The 22,719-nt window shown below is 47.6% G+C and overlaps 1 protein-coding gene and 1 long non-coding RNA gene across 6 annotated transcripts in view; one reads left to right on the forward strand and one right to left on the reverse strand.

The window, feature by feature from the left end:
* Positions 1 to 237: 237 nt before the first annotated feature.
* LOC112651809 (uncharacterized) lies at positions 238 to 18,291 on the reverse strand. Of its 4 annotated transcripts, XR_003131057.3 has the most exons (7): positions 17,273 to 18,291; positions 14,327 to 14,419; positions 12,877 to 13,171; positions 11,786 to 11,993; positions 2,102 to 2,309; positions 1,325 to 1,538; positions 238 to 755 (listed from the first exon to the last, which is right to left on the reverse strand). It is a non-coding gene; the product is annotated as an uncharacterized LOC112651809 (long non-coding RNA). The 4 variants fall into 4 exon arrangements; XR_007410226.1 differs by having other exon boundaries at positions 1,325 to 2,309; positions 12,877 to 13,168; XR_007410227.1 differs by having other exon boundaries at positions 1,325 to 2,309; positions 11,786 to 11,898.
* Positions 18,292 to 18,442: 151 nt separating this feature from the next.
* The window catches only part of SH3PXD2B (SH3 and PX domains 2B), a 100,773-nt gene continuing 96,496 nt past the window's right edge, over positions 18,443 to 22,719 (forward strand). The window contains exon 1 of one of the 2 annotated variants that reach the window (XM_025434550.3): positions 18,443 to 18,695. In XM_025434550.3, coding sequence (XP_025290335.1) covers positions 18,621 to 18,695 — 75 coding nt within the window. In that variant the 5' untranslated portion in view covers positions 18,443 to 18,620. The remainder of the gene's footprint in view (positions 18,696 to 22,719) is intronic. The other variant, XM_025434551.3, reaches the window with a different exon arrangement.

Genomic DNA, 22,719 nt, shown 5'->3' on the forward strand with positions numbered 1-22,719 from the left:
GTCATTCTTACCTCAACTTTTGTAAAACCATATAGTTCAGTAAATACTACTCCTTAATGAATGATCACCAGGGATATAATTCCAATAGTACATAACACTGTGGACTCACAATCCAATACTACACATGGTTGCATTCAAAAAATCCAGCAGCAGTCAATAAGTAAAAGTATTTGGAATATTTATTATAATTATTACTAAAGAGTTCTAATGGCAGGGAGTTACATCACATAGGGGAAATTTTACAGAAAATCCTGGCCATAGAGAAAAGGCTCCATAAAACCTCTCTAAAATTATGTTTTAAAAAAGAATGCTTATCTTTTACAGATATATATTGCAATATACACTACAAATAAACTGCTGTGATGACGGGTATTTGCTTCAAAATAATCCAGTGGGAAGGCAGTAGTATGGTGAAAGAATTAATGAAACGAGTGGCCAGAGGTCAAAGATCATTGCGCACATGGGACTTCAAAATTGTTTTATTCCTCATGTTTTTATTTGTATTATTCTCCATGTTTGAAATGTTTCATAATGAAAATTAGATTTTGAAAGCTCTCCAAAGAACCTTGTGAGAAAGATATGCTAATTTTCCTGTTTCGCAGATGAAGGAGATAGGACAGAGAGGTTAAGTTACTTGTCCAAGGTTACACAGCTTGTTTGGGCACAGTCAGAATTGAAAACTAGGTCAGCATAACTCCAGCTGAGGCTCCGACCACACCAGTCATTAGGGGAAAAATGACAAGACAACCAAGAATCTGCAAATGTTCACAGAAAGGTATATTTAGTTAAACCACTAAAAGGGAACAGTTTTAAGAAGCCTAAACTGAAGTACCAAAGGAAAATTTATTTTCTTTTAATCAGCAATTTGGTAGGGGTAGGAGGAGAACCGCTGCTCCTCTTCATCCTTCCTGCTTCTCTTTTCTCTTAGGCTCAGGGTTTCAGAAGGTCATAATAAATAATAATGGCAATAAATGTGCCCTATCTTGCCCTGGGTCTTCCAGAGATGCCTGCAGAGGCCTAGGCACAGGGCAGACCCTCCACAATCCCCATTTGGGGACTAAATGCGGAATAGAGGCACATGGAGGTTTCTTGGAGCCCAACAGCTAGGGTTCGAATCCACTTTGCCCCCTCTAGCTGTGTGACTTTGGGCAAGTCACTCGCTCCCTCTGATCCTCGAAGAGCATTGCATTGGGCAGGTTGGAAGAAGCATCTCCCATCCCTGCCTCCCTCTTGCAGAAGCAAGCCTTGTAGAATAACATTAAGCGTCATCCCAGCCCCCTATGTGAAACCATAATAAATTGTGAATGAGTGAAAACTCGCTTACAAAAGCTGGAGCTGAATCATTCCCTGCACCTTCCGCATCTGTGGGGGCTCAAGCAGCAGAAGGCAGATGAATGGGCTGTGTACACATCTTTGGCTCTGCAGCTCCAGCACAGCACCACCACCAGCTGACTCCCCTTTCCATGGAGGATCCAGAAGGGGCTCACCTGTGTGCCTGGGGCATGTTCTTTCTAGAAGACTGGGACCCAGCAGGGTACCTGCAATGGGAGTGCTGATCTCAACCATACAGAGCTTAGAGTGATGGGCTCTCTGACCCCTCATTTTATTTTTTTTTAAGATTTTATTTATTTATTTGAGGGATAACGAGAGAGAGAGAGAGAGAGAGAGAGAGAGAGCACGAGTGGGGTGAGGGGCAGAGGGAGAAGCAGACTCCCTGCTGAGCAGGAAGATGGACCTGGGGCTCAATCCTTGGACTCTGGGATCATGACCTAAGCCCAAGGCAGACGCTTAACAGACTGAGCCACCCAGGCACCTCGACCCCTTATTTTACTTGAGGAAACAATCAATTGAAAAACAAATTAGAGTCTGATGGGTTTGCCTTTCCTCCAGGACTCTGTCCACCCAGAGGCTGCTTTTGAGAAGTGACAAAGCCCTCTGGTGGTGAGTCAGCCTGATGCTGGAGGAGGTCCTCCCTGAACACGTAAGGAATAACAAAGCAGTGAGTGCCCCCATCTGGAGGGAGTCAGGACTATAGAACTCATGATTTAAGACCCAAGAGCCCATAGGGCCCCAAGCTGACATGATGGTTAGTAAAAGTTACCTTTTAGTGCACAGCTACTATGTGCCAAGCTCTCCTCATAAGCCATCCCATAGAATCCTCAGTAACCCTTCTAGTTCCCATCTTACAGAAGAGAAAACTGAGGCTTCCCGAAGTTTACTGGTCTGACCAAGGTCACTCAAGTATCCAGTAGCAGAACCAAAGTCCAATCCAGACCCACGAGTCCCAAAGTCCAGGCTCTATTTGCCAGCTGGGGAAGAAGAGAGGAAAAGAGTGAAAATAACATTTACTGAGCATCATCTGTGTCCCAGGCAGAGTGGCTCCCTTATGATAAGAGCTGCCAACACTTAACCATGTACTCACCCCTGTACTGTTGTAGGAGCGTTCCCCAAACTAACTAATTTAACCTTCATGATACCCCCTGAAATAAGTACTATTTGTATTCCCAGTTTATATGAGAAGCACGGGGGATAAGTAACCTACCCAGGGTCACATAGAGGTAAGCTGGGCTTGAAGCCTGAGCGTGTAACCTCCTTGTCTGCTCCCTCTCAGAGGAGCACTCACTGCCACATTCAACCATCCTGGGGCCACGGCTCCTGACTCCCATTCCAGAGATGAACCTGTGGTCACCAGGGGTTCATGCATCATTCTTGACGCTCCCTGCTCCCTCAGCCTCTCATCCAAGCCCTTAGCCAGCCCCGCTGACTCCATCGGAATTCAAATCATTTCAGAAGGTGGCAGCCGACTCCCTGCCAGAGCCAGGCACAGTGGCTGGGACAGTGAATCAGCCCTGGACCTGGAAGGTCCTCCTTTCCCTCCATCCCCACAGGATGCATCTTAAACTAGGCATCCCCACCCTGTCCTGAATGACTGTTCTTGCTCTTTGCCAGTCTCCTTGCCACCTCACCACCCCCACTCTGATCTGCTTTCCATCCCACAGCTGCAGAAATGCCAATCTAAGTATGCCTCATTGCACAGTGCTTTTGGGGTCCCCACAGCAACCTTCGGATCAAAATCTCAGCCCCCTGATGATCCCTGAGGGCGCTCGTGCTTCATCACCCTCCACATGTCTCACAGCCCCTCACTGTCACCGCTCATCCCTCAGGGTTAGTAATCAGGCTGCCCTTTGCATCAGAATAGCACACTGGCTAAGAGTGCAGTGATAAGCCAGATCACCCAAGTTCAAGTCTCAGCTCTGCCACTTACCAGCTGGGTGACCTTGGTCCCGTTATTAAACCTTTCTGGGCTTCATTTTCCTCATCTTTAGGAACAACACTACATTTGTCACAAGGTTGTTTAGGATGATATGTGCCAAACACCTAGTATAGGGCCTGGCTCGTAGAAAGTGCTAGGAAAATGCTAGCTTGTTATTTTAATTAAAATTCAGTTCCACCATTACTGATTATGATGAGGATAGGATGACTCATCAAATATTCCATTTTCTTCCTTATATTCCTCAGCCCCCTGAAGTGAGGCAGAGTCACATGGCCAGTCTGGCCAGTGACATGTGAATGGAAATGTCAGAGGTAACCATCAAGCTAAAACAGTGAAAAGCACATAGGCAATTCTCCCCTTGCCCCTTTCCCTTCCATGGCCACCAACAAAGCTCATGCGGAGATTTTAAAAAGACTTGAGATCCAATTTGCCCAATCACTGAGTCATCACGCAGAGAAGGGCAGCCTTGGAGAATTGCTAAGATACATAGCCAGCCTTAGGTGAGTGAGAAATGAATTCTTGTTGGTGAGATCTAGGGGTTGGTTGTTACCACAGCAGAGCTTAGCCCTTTCTGACCAATACATTGGTGGAGCAGGTTGCATAACCTTTGTAAGTTATTCTTAATTCCCTCAACTAAAATGGGGAATCACATTAGTTTCCTATGGCTGCTAAGCCAACCACCATGAATATGGTGGCTTCGAACAACAGAAAGGCATCACTTCGGTTTGCCACAGGAATGATAGCACGACCTACCTCATGAGGATTAGGTGAGCTCGTGCACATAAATGCACTACATGCACTGACATAGAAGGTGAAAAGAGCACCTCATTAAACAGCTTGAAGAGATTGCCTTTCTTACCCGCCCCCAGATATATTGAGATATAACTGACATATAACATGGTGTGAGTTTAGGGTGTACAAAGTGTTGATTTGATATACATATATATTGCAAAATTATTAGCACAGTAAGGTTAGTTAACACATTACCTTATGTAGTTACCATTTGTGTGTGTGTGTGTGTGTGTGTGTGTGTGATAAGAACTTTTAAGATCTATTCTCTTAGCAACTTTCAAGCATACAATACAGTATTGTTAACTAGAGTCAACAGGCTGTACATTACATCCCCAGGTCTTATTCATCTTGTAACTGGAAATGTGTGCCTTTTAACCACCTACACCCATTTCCCCCATCTGCAAGCTCATGACAATCACCAATCTATTCTCTTATTCTATGAGTTCAGGTTTTTCCACTCCATGTACAAGTGAGATCATACAGTATTTGTCTTTCTCAGTCTGACTTATTTCACCTAACACAATGCCCTTAAGTTCCATTCATGCTATCAGAAATGGCAGGATTTCTTTCTTTTTTATGACTGAATAATATTCCTGTGCTTACCTACACTATCTATCTATCTACATAGGTAGAGAGAGAGAGAAATATATATCACATTTTCTTTATCTAATCATCCATCTTAATAAGCAGGTTGTTTCCATGTCTTGGCTACTGTGAGTAATGCTGCAGTAAACATGGGGGTATGGAAATCCCTTCGAGATAGCAATTGCTTTTCCTTTTGGTATATGTGCAGAAGTGGAACTGCTGGGTCACATGGTTCTACTTTTAATTTTTGAGGAACCTCTATAGTCTTCCCCACATTGGCTGCACCAATATGAATTCCCACCAACAGTGCCCAAGATTTCCTTTCCTCCCCATCCTTGCCAACACCTGTTACATCTTGTCTTTTGGGGAGGGAGGAGCAGAGGGAGAAGCAGACTCCCTGCTGAGCAGGGAGCCTGATGTGGGGCTTGATCCCCGGAACCCTGGGATCATGACCTGAGCTGAAGGCAGACACTTAACCTTCTGAGTCACCCAGGCACCCCCAGGCTCTGCTTTTAATGAACAAGAAGAGAGCTATTATTGCTCGAGTAATTAAAAATTAATTTTTCAAATAGATTGAGGAGGATCTCTAGGAACTCATATGGAGTAGCTTATAAGATGTATTTTTAAGTGAAAAAAAGCAAAGTGCCAGAAAGTACTTACAGTATGTGATCTGTTCGTAAGAAAGAGAAATAAAACCTGCATACATATATGTATGCATACGTAGCTATATGTATTTGTCCTTTTTTGTTTTGTAAAAATGGAACACGGGAAAAGTAAGGCAGAAATAATAAAAATGAAAAAAAAACCCAAAGGTGACCCCCTCCCCAGATCATGTGCTCTCTCTCTCAAATAAATGAATTAATTTTTTTAAAGCAAAGCCTATAAGGCTAAAGGCTCTCTCAATATTTCCCCAGTCTCCCACACCCTCATGCCAGCCATCCCCAGAGTTTGGTGTTCCTCCCCCCAGACCCTTCCCCATGCATCCATGCAGCACGTGCACACTTGGAAAAGGTTTCTCTCCATAGATGGTATCACATTATAAACATGACTCTGCAGACCTGCTTTCTTGACTGAACAACGCGTGATTATTCAGTCATGTCTCCAGGTAGCGTCCCACTTTCCCTATCTAAAGAAATCCTTCACCTCCTGAAGGCCCAGCTCAAATGTCACACCCTCTTAAAGCCTGCCACGGTGTTACAGGACAGAAGTCATCCTTCCTACTCCTGTGCTCCTGCTGCCAATGACTTATCTTTAACTATAGCTTTCATCCTGATAAACTAATTATAATGGGAATGCTATATAAGGTATGTGCAGTGTCTGTGACAGACACCTTCGCATGACCCTAGGACAGTTGCGTGGTGAGTATGGGTGCTACTAAGAACAGGGCCCATGTCTTCACTTAACGTTCTTTCAACAAATATTAAGTGCAGACCTACTATATGCTAAGCTTGGGCGAGACACTGAGCATAGAGGGGAGGGAAAGACAGATGTGGTCTGCTGGTTGATTCTAAATGCAGTATCGGGTAGTAAATAGCGTGAATTCAACAGCCAGTTGCCTGGGTTCAGATCCTGGTTCTGTTCTTAGGAGCTACATGTGTGACCTTGTTGATCTTGCCTTTATGATTCTGGTACTTCCTTTATCACATTTTTTGCACTAATTTTGGTGTTTAATAAATATTTCATGAACATATTATTTACCTTTATTACTGAGGGGTTTGGGGCACCCCCTTTCAATTTTGCATCTGAAATGAGTGCTTCACTCAGCTCACCATAGTCCTTGCCTTGCCTTGTGAAATTATTTAATTCCTTTATGCCTAAGTTTCTCTTCTGTAAAATGGAAAGAACAATAGCACCTCCCTCTCAATGTTGCTGCAAGGATTAAATAAACTAATATATGTACAGAGATTAAACCAGAGCTCAGAAGTGTAAGTTGAGTATTAGCTGTCCTTATGACCACAGTGCCTGGGCCATAGGGAGCACGCAGTTGATGTTGGCTGTTAAATGAATACTGCAATAGTCACTGCATGCTTGGTGGCACCTCTTACCATCTTCACATCAAGTAGGATTTTCCCATAATCATCTACAATATATAATGGGCTCGGTGGTGCTCTTATATTTAAAACAAATCATCTATTCTTTTTAATCTCACAGTTCCTTTACAAAGGATGGAAAGGTTCCTCGCTCAGACCATTCTGCCTTCTTGCAAAACTCCACTCATCTTTGTCCATGATCACATCTTATCATTTCCCCAGCACACTCTCCAAGCCTCCAGGACCCCCTCCTTGGACCAGTAACAAATGCATCTCAATCACTCCTGTCACCATTGCCTTCATCATCTTGCTTCCTTTTCATGGTCACGCTAGTAATTCACGAAGGACATTTACAAAAAGCAGTCTTCTGTTGTACATCTTCTGTCAGAGCAGAAACCTCAGGAGCACAGGGCAGATCCTCCTCCCTCCTGACTTAGAATCTTCTGACCTAGAGCCATCCATCAACGAGCTCTTCCTTCCATTGGTTCCAGCCCCTCCCTGGGCTAGCTAGCTTTTAAATACAGCTCAATTATTAATCTTTCTTTCGTTGAATTGTTCCTTTTTCCTTTCTTACTCCATAACATATTAATGCTTTTTCTTCTATTTTCTGTTATTTTTACTTGCTTTCCACTCAGAATCTTGATATTCTACCCTCTAGCTTCCTTGCCTGTTTAGTTCAAAGCAACATATGCTGATCTCCATTCCGTGGGTACTTCCCGATTGTCCCCAGTGCCCTTTAATGTATCTATTTGTCAAGATTCCACCTTCCTGAATCCCCTTCCCTTATGATTAACTTCACTCCCAGTCACTGTGGCTTTTGCCACAGTCAAAGCCATCGTGGATCCTGGCTCCACTTACAGGAAGCTCGTCTACCCTGGCCTGTATCCCCAAGTCCTCCCGAGCCTCTCCGCGCCTACAGGAACCTCCACTGCCTGTCCCTCGCTCTGCTGAGAAAAGAACATGGCCCTGGGGGCTGCCAGACACTGGGAAACCGAGGTACCCCAGCAGAAATGCTAACAGCTTCTCAATCACAATCAGGGCACATTTCATTCATTTTCTCCTGGGTACAAGATCTACTCAGGAGAATGCCTTTTGCTTTAATTTTTCCTATTTCTAAGTAGTTTGAGTTTTTTCTTTTAGTTTAAATTAGTATCACTTATGTCTTTGTTTTATTGCCTTGTAGGCAAAACATGTGGGCAATACGTTATCTGTCTTTTGTGCTTAATTTAACTGTTCTTAGTGGCTACAAGTAGGATCTATTTTTGTAGTTGGTGCATGAACATCATAAAGAAGGTATATTCTTTATTTGCAAAGGACAAAGTTCCAGGTGTGTCCATGGCACCAATGATAAGGGCCACCCTCCATTAGGGACTTGTCAGGCTCTGTGCCATGCCCTTTCCACACATTTGCTCATGTAATCCCCCAGCACCCTGTAAGAAATGTCTGTTGTGATCCTCGACCTTACTGATGGGAAAACTAGGGCTTAGAGGGGTTCCATAACTTGTATACAGTTACAAAATGAGAGGTGTGGGGCTGAGATTCAAATTAAGTCTGATTGCTAAGCTTAGGCTAGCTTATGATTGAACTCTTCCCTATCAGGGACTCAGGAGCTCCTAGGGGACATAATGAGCCCCCCAGTTATGTGAAAAATGCCAGCATATGTGCAGATGTGCATTTTTCTGAAGCCAGGGATCACTGAGCTCATTAGATTCTCCAAAAAGGTCAAGAATCGCCGTTCTGTGTCCGTATGTACTTTTTTGTCTGTTTGGTTTACCAAAAATGGAGATGGGTGTCATAACATGCTCCTCTTGTCTTGAGCTTCTTTCTATTTCTTTCTATTCTGTTTTATCTATTTTGCTGCAATGGAGTTTCTTTTTATTCTGCTTTATCTATTTTTCTGCAATCACGGCCTAGGACTCATTCTATCAATGCAAATTGGACCTCTTTCTCAACATAAAATGACCGTCTACAACTAAATAACTACTTTTTAGAATCCAGGTTTACTACCCCTTGCAGGCTATATATCTGAGACCCCACATTTCCCTTCTCCAAACTCTGGTTCTATAAAGCACAAGTCCTCTTCCTGCCACTAGGACCATGGTTAGGCTCAAGAGAAACTTCAAGCCCATGAGACCAGAAACATGTGTCTAGAAATGAATTCCTACTTCCTCCCTATAGACATGCTTTTTTGGGATCCCTGGGTGGCGCAGCAGTTTAGCACCTGCCTTTGGCCCAGGGCGCAATCCTGGAGACCCGGGATCAAATCCCACGTCGGGTTCCCGGTGCATGGAGCCTGCTTCTCCCTCTGCCTGTGTCTCTGCCTCTCTCTCTCTCACTGTGTGCCTATCATAAATAAATAAAAATTAAAAAAAAAAGACATGCTTTTTCTCTCCAACTCAAGTGAGTAATAGGCTCTGGGCTCCCTTGCTTCTTGGAAGAATTGAAACAGGCCTTTTTTCCTTCCCAAATCCAAGTAAGAACAGAGTTCCCCAAATAAGAACAGGCTTTAAGAAGAGGATGGAAAAGAAAGAAGCAGTTCTGATGATTTCTTGCTCCCAGCCAGGCTATGCTGGTCCATCTTGAATATACACTATCTCCCAGAACACCAATCAGATGAGGATATTTTGTGCCAGTAATGGAATGGGACAAAAAAAGACAACTCCTTAGTTCCCCCATTCCTCCCACCTGCTAGGCACAAAGTATTACCCAATCACCTAATTGCCCCACTTCTCGAAAGCACCCAATCCAAAACAAACCCCCACATCCCCTAATACAGACCCCAACTCTCTAATAAGCCCCCTAACCTCTCTTACCAGATGCCATGGCTCTCCATGGTGTGTGTCCCACTCAATGGGACAGGTGGTACACCCAACTCTGTTTGCCCACGGATATGTGCCTGGGCTCCATGGCTGATGGGCATCACTAAGGGGTTTCCCCCAGGACAAAAAGAACCCTCCTCCCCAGATCTGAATCCATAGAAGGGATCTGTGTCCTCTCTAGAGCTACTGCTTGAGAAAGGATGGGAGGTCTGCAGAGACTCTGAGGATTACCAGAGGGGCTGCATCCTGACCTGCAGTGCCCCCTAAATGCCCCCAGAGATTCTGCACCCCTAGCTGAGTGTGAATGTGCTGAGCAGGGCACATGAAAGAACCATGTGGGCTAGAGCCATGGGCAGCTTCTCAAGAATGGCTAGACACGACAACCGGAGATAAGCTGCCTATTAGAGCCTAGGGGAGGGGTTTCCTTGAGAGTGGCTGAGATTAATTTACCCAACAACCCACCAGGTTACAGACAGTCAACAACTAGTTGATTTAAGAAAATTAAGAAACTAAGTCTTTCTTGGATACCTACATCTGTGGCCTGAGTTTTGTACCAGCTACACTGGATTAAGTACAAAGGTAGACTGATGGGACACTGGATGTCTTGATTAACTACAGGGCAGAGATAAGTCCGGCCTCCAGAAAACTCTGAATCCAGACCTGAAAGGAAGCCAGGACTCCATGTTCACCTCCCATCCCTGCTTCTCTCCACAGGTCAGTCTGATCCTTTTCTTCCATTTCACGTGACCCACCATTCAGTGCCCCAGCAGGAGATGCCACCTCACAGCTCCAAAATGTCCAGGCTGGGGTCCCAGGAAAGCAGAGCTTGATGTCAAGGGAAGCACTGGAGACTGGGATTCAGGGAGCAGGAGGGAGGCCCAGGACGGGGAGCCATTCAAAGATGTGTCACCAAGTGGCCAGAGCTTCAAGTGACTGGTTGCTTGATCCCACAGGCCCAGCTGAGGAGTCATCCTTCTGGGGGAAGGAAGGGAAAGCATCTCAAATGCCTTCTCACCATTCCTTGACTGTTCAATCTCTGAATCTGTGGTCTGCACCCAATCCTGTGATTAGGTGAGTCCTATTTATCCATCACTTCTCCACTTAAACATGACCTCCTCAGGGCAGCCAGCAGACATCTCGTTGGGTCTTCACATGGTGGGAGGGGCAAGGGAGCTCTCTCAAGTCTTACAAAGGCATTAATCCCATTCATGAAGGCTCTGCCTCCCAAAGGCCCCCCTACCTAATATCATTACCTTGGGGGCTAGGTTTCAACATATGAACTTGGGGTGCAGGGGTCACATTGAGATCGTAGCATCATCATAGTCTCTCCAGGATCCAAGCTGGCAGAGCAGCCACCATCTGGGGCATTGCCAGGCACAGAGTAGAGGTGAACTTGACTACTTTCCCTTCTGCCTGGAAGTGACACGCTTTGCTTCTGTTCACATCGCAATGGCCAAGCAAGTCTCATAACCCACTCTGAATAGTGGGTGGAGGACTGCAAGCCAAGCCAGAATCTATTCTCATTCTGGCAGACAGAGCGGACTCTGTAAAACATACATCAGGTCATGCTGCCCCTCAGGGTCAAAACCAGGATTCCATGGTCCTGACAAGGCCCTCTGGAAGTCAGCACCCCATTACCTCTCTGACTCCATGCATCCTGCTTCTCCTTCCTTTCCCTGCTCCCTTCCAACTATGCTGACTTCCTTTCTGTTCTGAGGCATTCGAGCCATGCTCCTGCCTTTGCACTGGCTGTTCCTTCCTTTTGGAGGGTTCTTCCTCCAAGCACAGGCATGGCTCACTGCCTCACCTTCAAGTCTGTACTCAAAATCGCCTCCTCAATGAAGCCTACCTGTTCCACCCTATTGAAAATTGCCTCCTGCTCTCCTGACGCCCAACCTCTTAGTTCCCATTAGCCTGCCCTATTTTTATTTTGCTCCTAACACTTTTTACCTTCTAACATGCTATACAATTTCCCTATTTCTTATGTTTATTGCTAGAATGTCGGTGCCACAAGAAAAAGGATCTTTACCTGTTTCATTCAATGATGTATCCCAAGCATCTCAGGCAATGCCTGGCACATATTAGGGACCCAATAAGTTCTGTGTGTGCAAGTGATAAATACTTATGTACGAGCAATAAATAAATACCAGTGAATATATACGTAGGCTCCCTGAGCTACCTGTGCTTTGGGATCATGCTCTGACACGCTTTATCTTAAGGGGCAAAGCTGAACCATAACCTTCATATTCAATGCAACAAACTTCTGGGTGACCAAACAGACTTACCTGGCAGTTGGGCCCTAGGTAGCACTGGGGATGATCAAACAGCAATTGTTCCCCCAGGAGCAGGAGAGTGAGGATGCGCTGGCAGCGGCGACAAGCTGGCTGCCACCTGGTGGCTAGATGAGGAAATGCACCCAGTCTCATTTAGCGAAGCTGTTCAAGGACAGGTAACCTCTACCTTTTAATATCTCTCTGCAAGTTTCTCTAGACTCTGTGAACAAGATAGGTGTCACAGGCGTGGTCCCCTCAGAGGTCTCCGGTACGTGTGCCCATTGACCTGAAATGTAGCCCAAACTCTTTCTGCAATCAACACGATCTCTCACACATCCATTTGTTTATCTGTTCATTCCTTCAACAAACATTTGCTGGGCAGTTGCCAGGGGTCCAGACTCAGGGGAAGAAGAGAGAGGCCCTGCCTTTCTTGTGGGGAAGAAAGTCACTCATTTATTCGACAGTGATTTACATACTACAAGCCCACAAGCGTTGTGCTGGCATTGTAGATAATAACCAATGATGAGACAGCTGAACTGACCTAATGAACCTGATGTTCTATTGACAGATAAATAAAAGCATGAAACAGTGATAGGCGCTGTGAAGGAAATGCATGGAGGAGAGAGATGAGGTGGGCTACTTTAGTAGGGAAGATCTCAGAACAGATGACATTTGATGTGATGAACACAGGCTATTATATGTTGGCAAATTGAATTTAAATAAAATATATATTTTTTTTAAAAAAAGAATAGATGACATTTAAACTGAGGCCTGAAATATAGGAATGGGCCAGTCAAGGGGAAAGCATCCCAGGAGGAGGGAACAGCGTGTGCAAAATGGTGTGTATTCTAGAATGGAGAGAAGGCCAGAATGGCTAGAGGGTAGTGTGCCAGGGAGAGGGGATGAGACGAAGTCAATATGGGGGGAACCTGGTGGGGGTTTGGCTATAGTGAGGCCTTGATCTTTATAGATATTATCTAACTTAACTTTTCTAAAGACCCATCTGGCTGGAGACAGTGGCTTTTGGGGTGTCGGTCCATTTGGGCTACAATAACAATACTATAGATTGGTTGGCTTATAAACAACAGAAAGTCATTTCTTACCATTCTGGGAGCCAGGAATTCCAAGACCAAGGTGTTGATTTGGAGTCTGGTGAGAGCCCACATCCTAGCTTATAAACAGCAGCCTTTTCACTGTGTCCTCAATGAAGACAGAAGGAGTGAGGGAGCGCTCTGGAATCTCTTTTATAAGGGCACTCATCTCATTTCATGAAAGCTCCATCCTTGTGACCTAATCACCTCCTAGAGACTCCCGCCTCCAAATAACATCAAATTGGGAATCAGATTTCAGCATGGATCTGAAGACACAAACATTCACTCTGTAGCAGAAAGATATCTACTGAATGAAGAGGAGAGGGTATGAATATTAAGAAAACATCAGTCCTATCCTCAAGTGAGGTCTTACTGAACATGGGTTAGGCACCTAACAGGTCTGAATTCAGATCCCAGCTTCATCACTTTTCTGTGCTATGACACTGGGCAACTTCTCTGAGCTTTGCTTTTCTCACTTGAAAATGGGAAAAATAACACACCATGAGTTTCTTTGACAAATTAGATAGGGAATTGGGTAGGGAATGTCTGGTGCTATATATAGTACCTGGTCCGTGATCAGACACACACGTGTCACTTTACACACACATCCCTTTACAAAGTGAGGAAAAGACAGATATAGGCACAATTTATGAACACAAAGTAGGTAGGGCTGAAAGCAGTACTAAAGGATCCAGGTCTGGAGGCCTTGAATGCCAATCTATAGCACATGAACATCTATGAGCAGTGGGAGCCAGTGAGGGTTTCTGAGCAGGGGAGGATTATGGACAGAGCTTCCTTTTAGGAAGAAGATAATTATGGAAGCCAGGAGAAGAGAGAAGATGGAAGGAAAGTGTGCTTTCCTTCTTCAGACCCTGAAATGTAACTTTACTCAAGCTCCTCACCACCTCCTAGGCTCTGCCCTGCAGCCTGGGCACCTGGAACTTTGCTTTAAGGCTCACTTCCTTACAGCCCATGATCTATTTCCCAGGACCACATGTGCCTGGCCACTGAGCATTTGTAGGTTTGGCTGTGTTTGTTATGAGCATCTTGCTGTGCTAGTCAATCAGATGACAGTCTCAGAGGGAAAGAATCTCTCCCTGCCTTTGTTCTTAAAAGAGGTCTGATTCCATCTCAGACAGTCGATGGGGGGTGTGGGAGAGAAAAGGAGCAGGGCCTCAGCTCCCTGGGCCCGGCTGTCCATCCGGGGGACTTGGGATTTGGGAGTACAGCCTGACATCCAGGTAGATAACAAAAATCACAAAAAGACCAGAACCTAATTCGGGTTGATGGACTCCATGCCCCTCAAATGTGTAGCCCTCCTCCCAAATACACCCACCATATGGAATTCTGTGGTCTGTCAGCTTCAGCATTGATTTTCTATGGTCTACAGCTCTTGAGCTTGCAAAATGCACTTCTAGAACAGAAATTTTAAAGAATTAAGTCAGCTAAGCAGCAAATTTACCTTTTTCTCTGCTCTGTTCTCTTCACAGCCCAATCAGGGAAAATGCAGTGTTCCCAGGAGTATGGACACAGTGAAGCTTGGTGGAAGAGGTCTCTGGGGAGTGAGTAGGGACAAAAGTAAGCCCAGCCCAGGAGAGAATTTAGGTTAAAGAGATGGAGATGGATTTATTCTTCTCACAGGCATTTCCTCAGGGCCTCTCAATGCTAGTCTGTGCCAGATGCTGGGGGACTTGAGACAAATAGGACACATTCCAGCTCCTTGGGGGCTCAGAGTCTGGCAAAGGAATCAGATCTATAAGAAGGCAATAATGGCTGTGACAAGGCATGATGATAGCTGGAGGGAGGATGGTGGGGAAGCAATTATACATCTGGGATGAAGGGCTTCCTGGAGGAAGTGACATCCAAGCTGGGCTTTGAAGGCTGAATAAGAGGTCACTAGCAGACAGGGTAGGGAAATGAATCGCTTACACTAAGGTATACTAGGAGGAAAAAACAGAATATATTTCCTTCTGAAAATCACAAGTCATTTCTATTTGGGGGATATAGGGAAAACAGAGGCAACTGGTAGGAGATGAGACTGGACATAAAATCAGGGGCGAAAAAGAGGATCAGGACTAGGAAAGAGTAGATGTAGTTCATAGCAAAGTTGGTATTAAATTAGGATTGAGGGGATCCCTGGGTGGCGCAGCGGTTTAGCACCTGCCTTTGGCCCAGGGCGAAATCCTGGAGACCCAGGATCAAATCCCACGTCGGGCTCCCGGTGCGTGGAGCCTGCTTCTCTCTCTGCCTGTGTCTCTGCCTCTCTCTCTCTCTCTCTCTCTCTCTCTCTCTCTGTGACTATCATAAATTTAAAAAAATTTTTTTAAATAAAAAAAATAAAAAGGATTGAGGGCAGCCCCGGTGGTTTAGCGCCACCTTCAGCCCGGGGCGTGATCCTGGAGACCCAGGATCGAGTCCCACATCGGGCTTCCTGCATGGAGCCTGCTTCTCCCACTGTCTGTGTCTCTGCTTCTCTCTCTAGCCGTGTCTCTATGAATAAATAAATAAAATCTTTAAATAAATAAATAAATAAATAAATAAATAAATAAATAAATTAGGATTGAGGGACGCCTGGGTGGCTCAGTGGTTGAGTGTCTGCCTTCAGCCTTCAGCCCAGGGTGTGATCCTGGGATCGGGAATCGAGTCCCATGTCGGGCTCCCTGTGAGGAGCCTGCTTCTCCCTCTGCCTATATCTCTGTCTCTCTCATGAATAAATAAATAAATCTTTTCACTAAATAAATAAATAAATAAATAAATAAGTAAGTAAATTAGGATTGAAATTTGGATGCACTTAAAGGGAGATGTTTAGCAGTCTCAGATCAGCTAATAGCAAAATAACAAAAATACATGTACTTATGTGTATTATCTCACTTAGACCCCCAGTGAACAAGCCATCTTACAGATCAGGAGATAGAGTAGAGAGAGGTCACGTGACTTGCCCAAAGTCACACAATTGGTAAATGGTGGTTGCCAGGTGCTGAGGGAGGAGGAATGGGGAATGCTCGCTTCAAGGGCACAGAGTTTCAATTTGGGAAGATCAAAAAAATCCTAGAGATGGATGTTGGTGACAGTTGCACAACAATGTGAATGTTCTTAATGCCACAGAATGGAACACTTACAAATGGTGAAAATTTTGTATCACCTACATTTTACTACAATAAAGAAGAAGAAAAGAGAGACAAAGGAAGTGCAGGGAAAGATGCAAGTATTGCACCTTCTGCTACAGGCAGGTAAGAGGAAAGTCTGTCTTCCCAGGCCAGGCCTGCCACAGCAGAAGAGGTAAGCAAGCACAGGAGGGCTGAGGTCCCAACTTCGCCATTCAGTGTACGACTCGGCCAGGTTGCATTGCCTTTCTGGGAAAACCGAGGAAGCTGGCTGATTCACAGATTTCCTCTAGCGGCTGCCTTCTGTGGTTCTGCCTTATTAGGAAGGCTTGGCTCATTCAGAGGATGAGGTAAAAGGAACAGAAAAGCCAGGCCTTTAACATACTGGACATTTCCAAGGATGTGACTTGCAATTATGCTTCAGAAGAATGTCCCTTACAGAAATGGTATCAGTGAAAGTCCTGGTGTTCAATGGGTGACTCTCTCAACAGGGCCACTGGGGGACGTTTACCTAAGGGTCCACTTACAAAGGTGTGGGCAGAGCTTGGGGAACCATGAGGAGATAGTGCAGTGCCCAGAGCTCTTTCCCACTAAGTGGAACTCTTAACACGCTTAGCGGGTTAAAAGTGGTTCCGGGAACCCTAAGGGAGAAGGTACGTGCAAGGCCACCTTTGGTAAGCACAACCGTGCAGGAAGAGAACTCAGGAAATTAATACCCAGACCTCTCTTTTCTTCTGCTCAATCTCCTGCCAGGGCCTCCCATTGGCCAAGCCCACCAGGAAGCGGAGTACAAGGAGCCCATGGGTGAAATCAGCACAGGCCATCCTCTGGGGCCAGGGCAGGGTGGTTAGAGGAGAAGGAAAGAAGTTGGAGGGAATCCCTGGGTGTCTCAGCGGTTTGGTGCCTGCCTTTGGCCCAGGGCGCGATCCTGGAGTCCCGGGATCAAGACCCGCGTCAGGCTCCTGGCATGGAGCCTGCTTCTCCCTCTGCCTGTATCTCTGCCTCTCTCTCTCTCTCTCTCTCTATATATATATATATATATATAGTGAATAAAAAAATAAAATCTTAAAAAAAAAATTTTTTTTAAAGGAAGGAAGTTGGAGAGACAAATAGTAGGGTGGATCCAAAGTGAATCTGCACTAAACTATCCAGGGATTTGGCCAGGGCTGCTGGGAAGCATCCTCCCCTGGATGACCCCTACCATCATTCAAAGGGTGACCTTGCCCCCAGGGTGGGAAGGAGCCCAGGGCTCTTTCAGGCCTACAGGGGAGCTATGCAGTTTGTTGGAAAAAGCCCCCACTTACTAGCGTGACAGCATGGGCCAGGCTTCTATCCCAGGATCGATGCGTACATTCGTTCAGATGTTTGTTCAGCCAACACCTGAAAACTACTCCCAGCCAAGCCAGGACAAGGAGGCACTAGATGAAGAAACGTAGAGCTGCCCCAGCCACCTTAGCTTGCAAAATATGCCGAGAGCCAGACAGTGATGGGTTCTTTCCACCAGTTCTGTGAGTCTGGAGCCTGCTCTCAGTCACCTCCTCTGTAGTATGGGCCAACCGCCGGTTCCTCCCAGAGTTGTCTTGAGGATTCACAGGGAACATTTCAGAAAAGCAGAAGGCACTGCACGTGCAAAGGAGTACTTGGCCCACATTTGGGAATCAATGGCTCTGTTACCAAGCACCCATTTGCCCCACGCTCATATCCACCACCCTATGACGCGGTTCGGCTACGTCGATTATATTGGACTTGCCTTTGTTGCGCCTTCTGTCTCCCTCTCTCCCCATCTCTCAGACTGTACACCTAGGAAAAGAAGCTGCTGGCCTCTCGCTACTCCCTGAATCCCCAAGGCTTGGGTCTGAGTTTAAAACTGCCAGCATCGGGATCCCTGGGTGGCGCAGCGGTTTGGTGCCTGCCTTTGGCCCAGGGCACTATCCTGGAGACCCGGGATCGAATCCCACGTCGGGCTCCTGGTGCATGGAGCCTGCTTCTCCCTCTGCCTGTGTCTCTGCGCCTCTCTCTCTCTCTCTCTGTGTGACTACCATAAATAAATAAAAATTAAAAAAATAATAAAAAATAAAACTGCCAGCATCTCTACCGCGGCCAGACACTGCCAACGGCTTCCCACGCGTCTTCACGCGGCAGGCAGGCGTTCCAGGCCCATTTCACAGATGAAGCAACTGAGGCCGGAGAGGTTAAAGCGACTTGCCCCAGGCCACGGAATAGACTGCGGGAGAGTCGGAATCCGAACCCGGGATTCAGATCCGGCTCCCGAGCCGGCGAGTGCGGGGGCGAGTGTGCCGGTGGGTCAGCGACTGGGCCGGGCCGCCGGGGCGGGGCGCGGGGACAAAGGCGCGGCGCGGCCGGACGCGGGCCCCCCGGGGCGGCCGCCGGGGCGGGAGCGGGGCCGGGCCCTTTAAGGGGGCGGGGAGCGGCGCGGGGGGCGGGCCGGGGGCGGGCCGGGGGCGGGGGCGGCGGGCCGGGCCGAGGGCGCGCGGAGCGCAGGGCGGCGGCGGCGGCGGCGGCGGCTCGTGCTCGGTCGGTGCTCGCCCGCCCGGGGCTCCGGATAGCGCTCGGCGCCCGCTCCCGGCCCCCGCGGCCGCCCCGCCCCGCCCCGCCCCGCGCCGCGCCGCGCCGGGCCCGCGGACGACGGCCATGCCGCCGCGGCGCAGCATCGTGGAGGTGAAGGTGCTGGACGTGCAGAAGCGGCGGGTGCCCAACAAGCATTATGTGAGTGCCGCGCGGCCCCCACGCCCCCTCGAGCCCGCGCCCCGCCCGGGCCGACCGAGAGCCCCCCGGCTCCCAGAACTTCCCAGCCCGCCGGCCCCCTCCCCCTCCCCCTCCCCCTCCCCCTCGGCCCCGCTGCGGCGCGCCCGGGTCTCTCCCAGCTCCTCCCCCTCCCCCTCCTCTCTTTTCCCGGTTCTGCCCCCCTCCTTCCCGTCCTCCCGCCTCGCCCCCCCCCGCTCGTCCCTCGGCAGCTGCTCTCCTCCTTTCCGTGGCCCCCTTGTGCCCCCACTCCTCCTGCCCATCTGTGGAAAAGTCTGGCCCCGGCCAGTGTAGGGGACAGAGAGACAGAAAGAGGGGGAGGGGGGAAGAGAGACCCAGAGAAGCTCCTGTTCCCCGGCCACCCGCCCCTTCCCCCTGCCCAGAGGCACCCAGGCCCGCAGCGCCTGGCCACAGGTAGCCCCTCCAGGGATCGCCAAGTTTGGCGTCGTCCTTTTGGAGCATCCAGCCTGAGCGATCTCAGAGAATGGGTCCTTTGAGTGCCCGCACCGTGAAAAGATTAAAAAAAAAAAAGAAAAAGTCCCTGCCCTCTTGCTCCAGTAACTTCTGTTTAAAAATGTAGGAAAGTTTTCTCCTGGTACCTCCCTCTGTAAAATGAGAATCTTGTTTAGAGCTGGTGAGGACTTGAGAAAATGGGCCAGTACCCTCATTTTGCAGATGGGAAGGCTGAGGCTCAAAGAAGCTGCAGGTTCTAGAACATGGGAGCTGCATTCAGGCCTTCCTTGCCTCTGGAACGTGTTCCAGGGGGCGGTAACCCCCACTTGGGAAGTGGATTCTGCAGCAGTTTAGGACCTGAATCTGGGTTCAGGGGGGCCCTGGGATCACCTTAGAGATTTTGGGTGGAGGGATAATGGGTCTGTGGGATGTTGGGCCCAGGTGAGGCCTTGGGAGGCCTCCTTACTGGAGGGAAGGGGACTATGGTGTCTCTGGTGGTGAGAAGGGGGCAGTGGCAGCGCCTAGCTGCAGAGAAGTTAACCAGGAAGGAAAAAAAGAGCAAGAGGGAGGGAAAAAATCCTAACAAAGAAGTGTAGAACAATGAATAGCAAAGGGCGTTGGCTGGCTAAATTCAGCTCCTTGGCCTCCCTGCAAGTCTCCTCTGGATCTATTTTCTTATGAGCCTCATTCTTATAAAGCAGATCTACATGCCCTCCATGAATAGCCTATAAAACCTGAAAGGAGATAACCGGAATCCACTCTGCACTCTCCACGAGAAAGGGTGTGCTGTGTGAGTCCGTATTGTTATTGGCTGCGCAGCCAGTTATTCAGCCCTTAGCCAGGCGGTGGGAAGCTATTTCCTGGACCTGTGGCATCTTTAAATAGAGTGAAGTTTCCCTTGATTCCACAGCAGAGCTAAATTGTCTTTTTTTGTTGTTAACTGTTTCAAATGCTGCCAAATCTTGGTTTCTTGTTTGAGCTTGTTGAGTGTGTAACTGAGTTGCCTTTTTGGTATGAAGACAGTTTTCACCAACATGGCAACAAGATGAGTCTAAAATTCTCCATGCCTCCTCCCACCCAATCTGTGAGTGGGCAGAACCAGAATAGATACAGCCACCACAAACTGGGCATCATCATCCACTAACTCTCTCCTGCCCGTTCCCAACACACACGTAGGAGACTGAGGTTCTTGAGCCCATTTGACAGATGAGGAAACCGAGGCTGAGGAAAATGAGGTCCTATGCCTGAGATCACAGTCCCGGACAGAGCAAAGATGTCAAACCAAGTCTTTTGGACCCCAAAAAGTGGGGTTCCACTAGACCCTGCCACTTCCTAGATCCCATACCTTCATAGTTTCCTTAAGCAAAGTCCCCTTAAGAACCAGGAAGTCTGACATCATTTGTGATCACCCTGTGGCTTTTCATTCTCTGCTTAGTCAGATTCATCCCTGCCAGCTTTTTGAAGGTTCTGCAGCTTTAAGGGGCATCTTGCTTAGCTTTCCATCACTTTTTAGGGGCCCCTTGAAACAAATTAAAATACAGATTTGGGTTGAAATCTTGGCCTCCACTTGGTAGCTGTGTAGCTTTTCCGAGCCTCAGTTTTCTCATCTGTACCTGGGGGTAATGGTGCCCACTTCCTAGAAGGAGGGACCACATGACACCAGGGCTGTTGTTGTGCCTTAGCTGTTAGAGCCTGCCTCTCTGCTCCATGGCTTCCATGTCACTTGGATTGGGAATGTGCCAAAAGTCACATGTGGAGAGATTTCACCAAAAACTTGTTTTTCTGCATGTGGGTTTAGTTATCCTTGTGACTCATGGGGGCTCTCTCCCTTGTATCCAGCCGTTTGGTTTCATCAGATGAAGAGGGGCGATGGGTTGAACTGAAGCCTGAGGCATCCATAGGAACGGGGCAGATTTCATGCCATGATAGCAGAGGACCTGAACCCACTAGAAACTGCCAGTGCCTCCTTCTCTTGTTCTCGAGACATATCCAGCCCACCACTCTGGAAGAAATGGAGGTCACTGTTGGTGTGTGCCTAGACTTCCATCCCACTTGATATCCCTTCCTCTGAACCTGGCCCAGCCACCCTGGAGAGAAAGCATGGCGAGGGGAGTGAGACAGTCCTGAGCTCTGCCATTTCCTGCTGTGTGACATTAGGCAGGTTGATATATCTCTCTGAACTCCATCTTCTATAATCTTCAAGCTGTAAATGTTGTTCCTTCCCTCTGGGGCAGAATTTCTCAGCCTCAACACTGTTGACATTCTGAGCCAGATCATTCTTTGCTATGCGGGGCTGTCCTGAGCATTGTAGAATGTTTAGCAACATCTCTGGCTTCTACCCACTAGGTGCCAGTAGCATCCCCCTCCTGAATTGTGACAACCAAAATTATCTCCAGACATGTCCCCCAGCAGCGAAATCACACATCTCTACCCTCCACCCCATGCCCGGTGCCGGAACCACTGAGTAAGAATATACAGATCCATGACAGGAGAATTCTGTTAACCATGCCCCCTAGTTTTCCACTACCCCCTCCCCATTTGCAGCTACCTTGGCTACCGCCTGTTCATCACTCAGCTGCCTTAGAAGGAACAGGTCACAGGTACTATAGATGTCATGGAGAACTGCACCTGAGCTCAGGGCTGAGTCACCTGTTCCCCCTGAAATGATATCTTCTCCATGATCAGGGTGGCATCCTCTCCATGCCAACCCCACCCTCCTTCACCTGTGGGCATAGACATCGTCAGTGGGCCCAGGGGCAGAGGCACAGGCCAGGTCTGAAGAATGCAGGGGTAGAAATTCCCAGGACCTCCGAGATCCCAACAGTTGGGTAAGGGTTATTGTAGATGATAATATGATTTGGAGAGGCTCCCCTGAAGCCGCCTCCTTCTATCAGAGGCAGGAAGATTGAAGGCTCAGGGAGCTGTTCCCCTTTCATGCTAGCACCTTTCCTTTCCCAGAGCCCAGGGCTTTCTGAATGAATGGAAAGGGGGCTTTCAAGTGTGATGGCCTGGGGAGACCCTCCCTGGCTGGGTTATCTTCTGGCTTGAAGAGAGAAGGAAGTGCTTGCTCTCTGTAGGTTTTGCAGGATCACCCCATTTCCTGCACTGGAGTGGGATATACAGAAGCCTTGGATTTAGAAGAGAGTCCCTGGCTGCAGGAGCCAAGCTTGCTCTGTCTTGAGATCTTTCAACGTTAGGAGGAGCAAGATGGTAGTAGTAGTTACAGCAGCAGTAATCATAATGGCTGAAATTTGATCAGTTGTTGTGGGCCAGGCACTGGATTAAGCTCTCTGTATAATTTAGTCGGCACAACAGTCCTTTAAAATAAGTCTTTTTTCACTATATTAATACACTACTTCAGGTATACAAATACATAAAATCAAATAACTATCCACCATCCAGCTCTGTCAGATGTTCACATTTTACCATGTTTCAGATCACTATTTTTTGTTTTTTAAGAAATAAAACATGGCAGATGCAAAGCCCCTGTGTATCCTCCCTAACTCTCCCCCCACCCCAAAATGAACCAGTGTCC

Source organism: Canis lupus, chromosome 4, assembly GCF_003254725.2.
Source record: "Canis lupus dingo isolate Sandy chromosome 4, ASM325472v2, whole genome shotgun sequence".
In the NCBI taxonomy this organism is placed as follows: domain Eukaryota; kingdom Metazoa; phylum Chordata; class Mammalia; order Carnivora; family Canidae; genus Canis; species Canis lupus.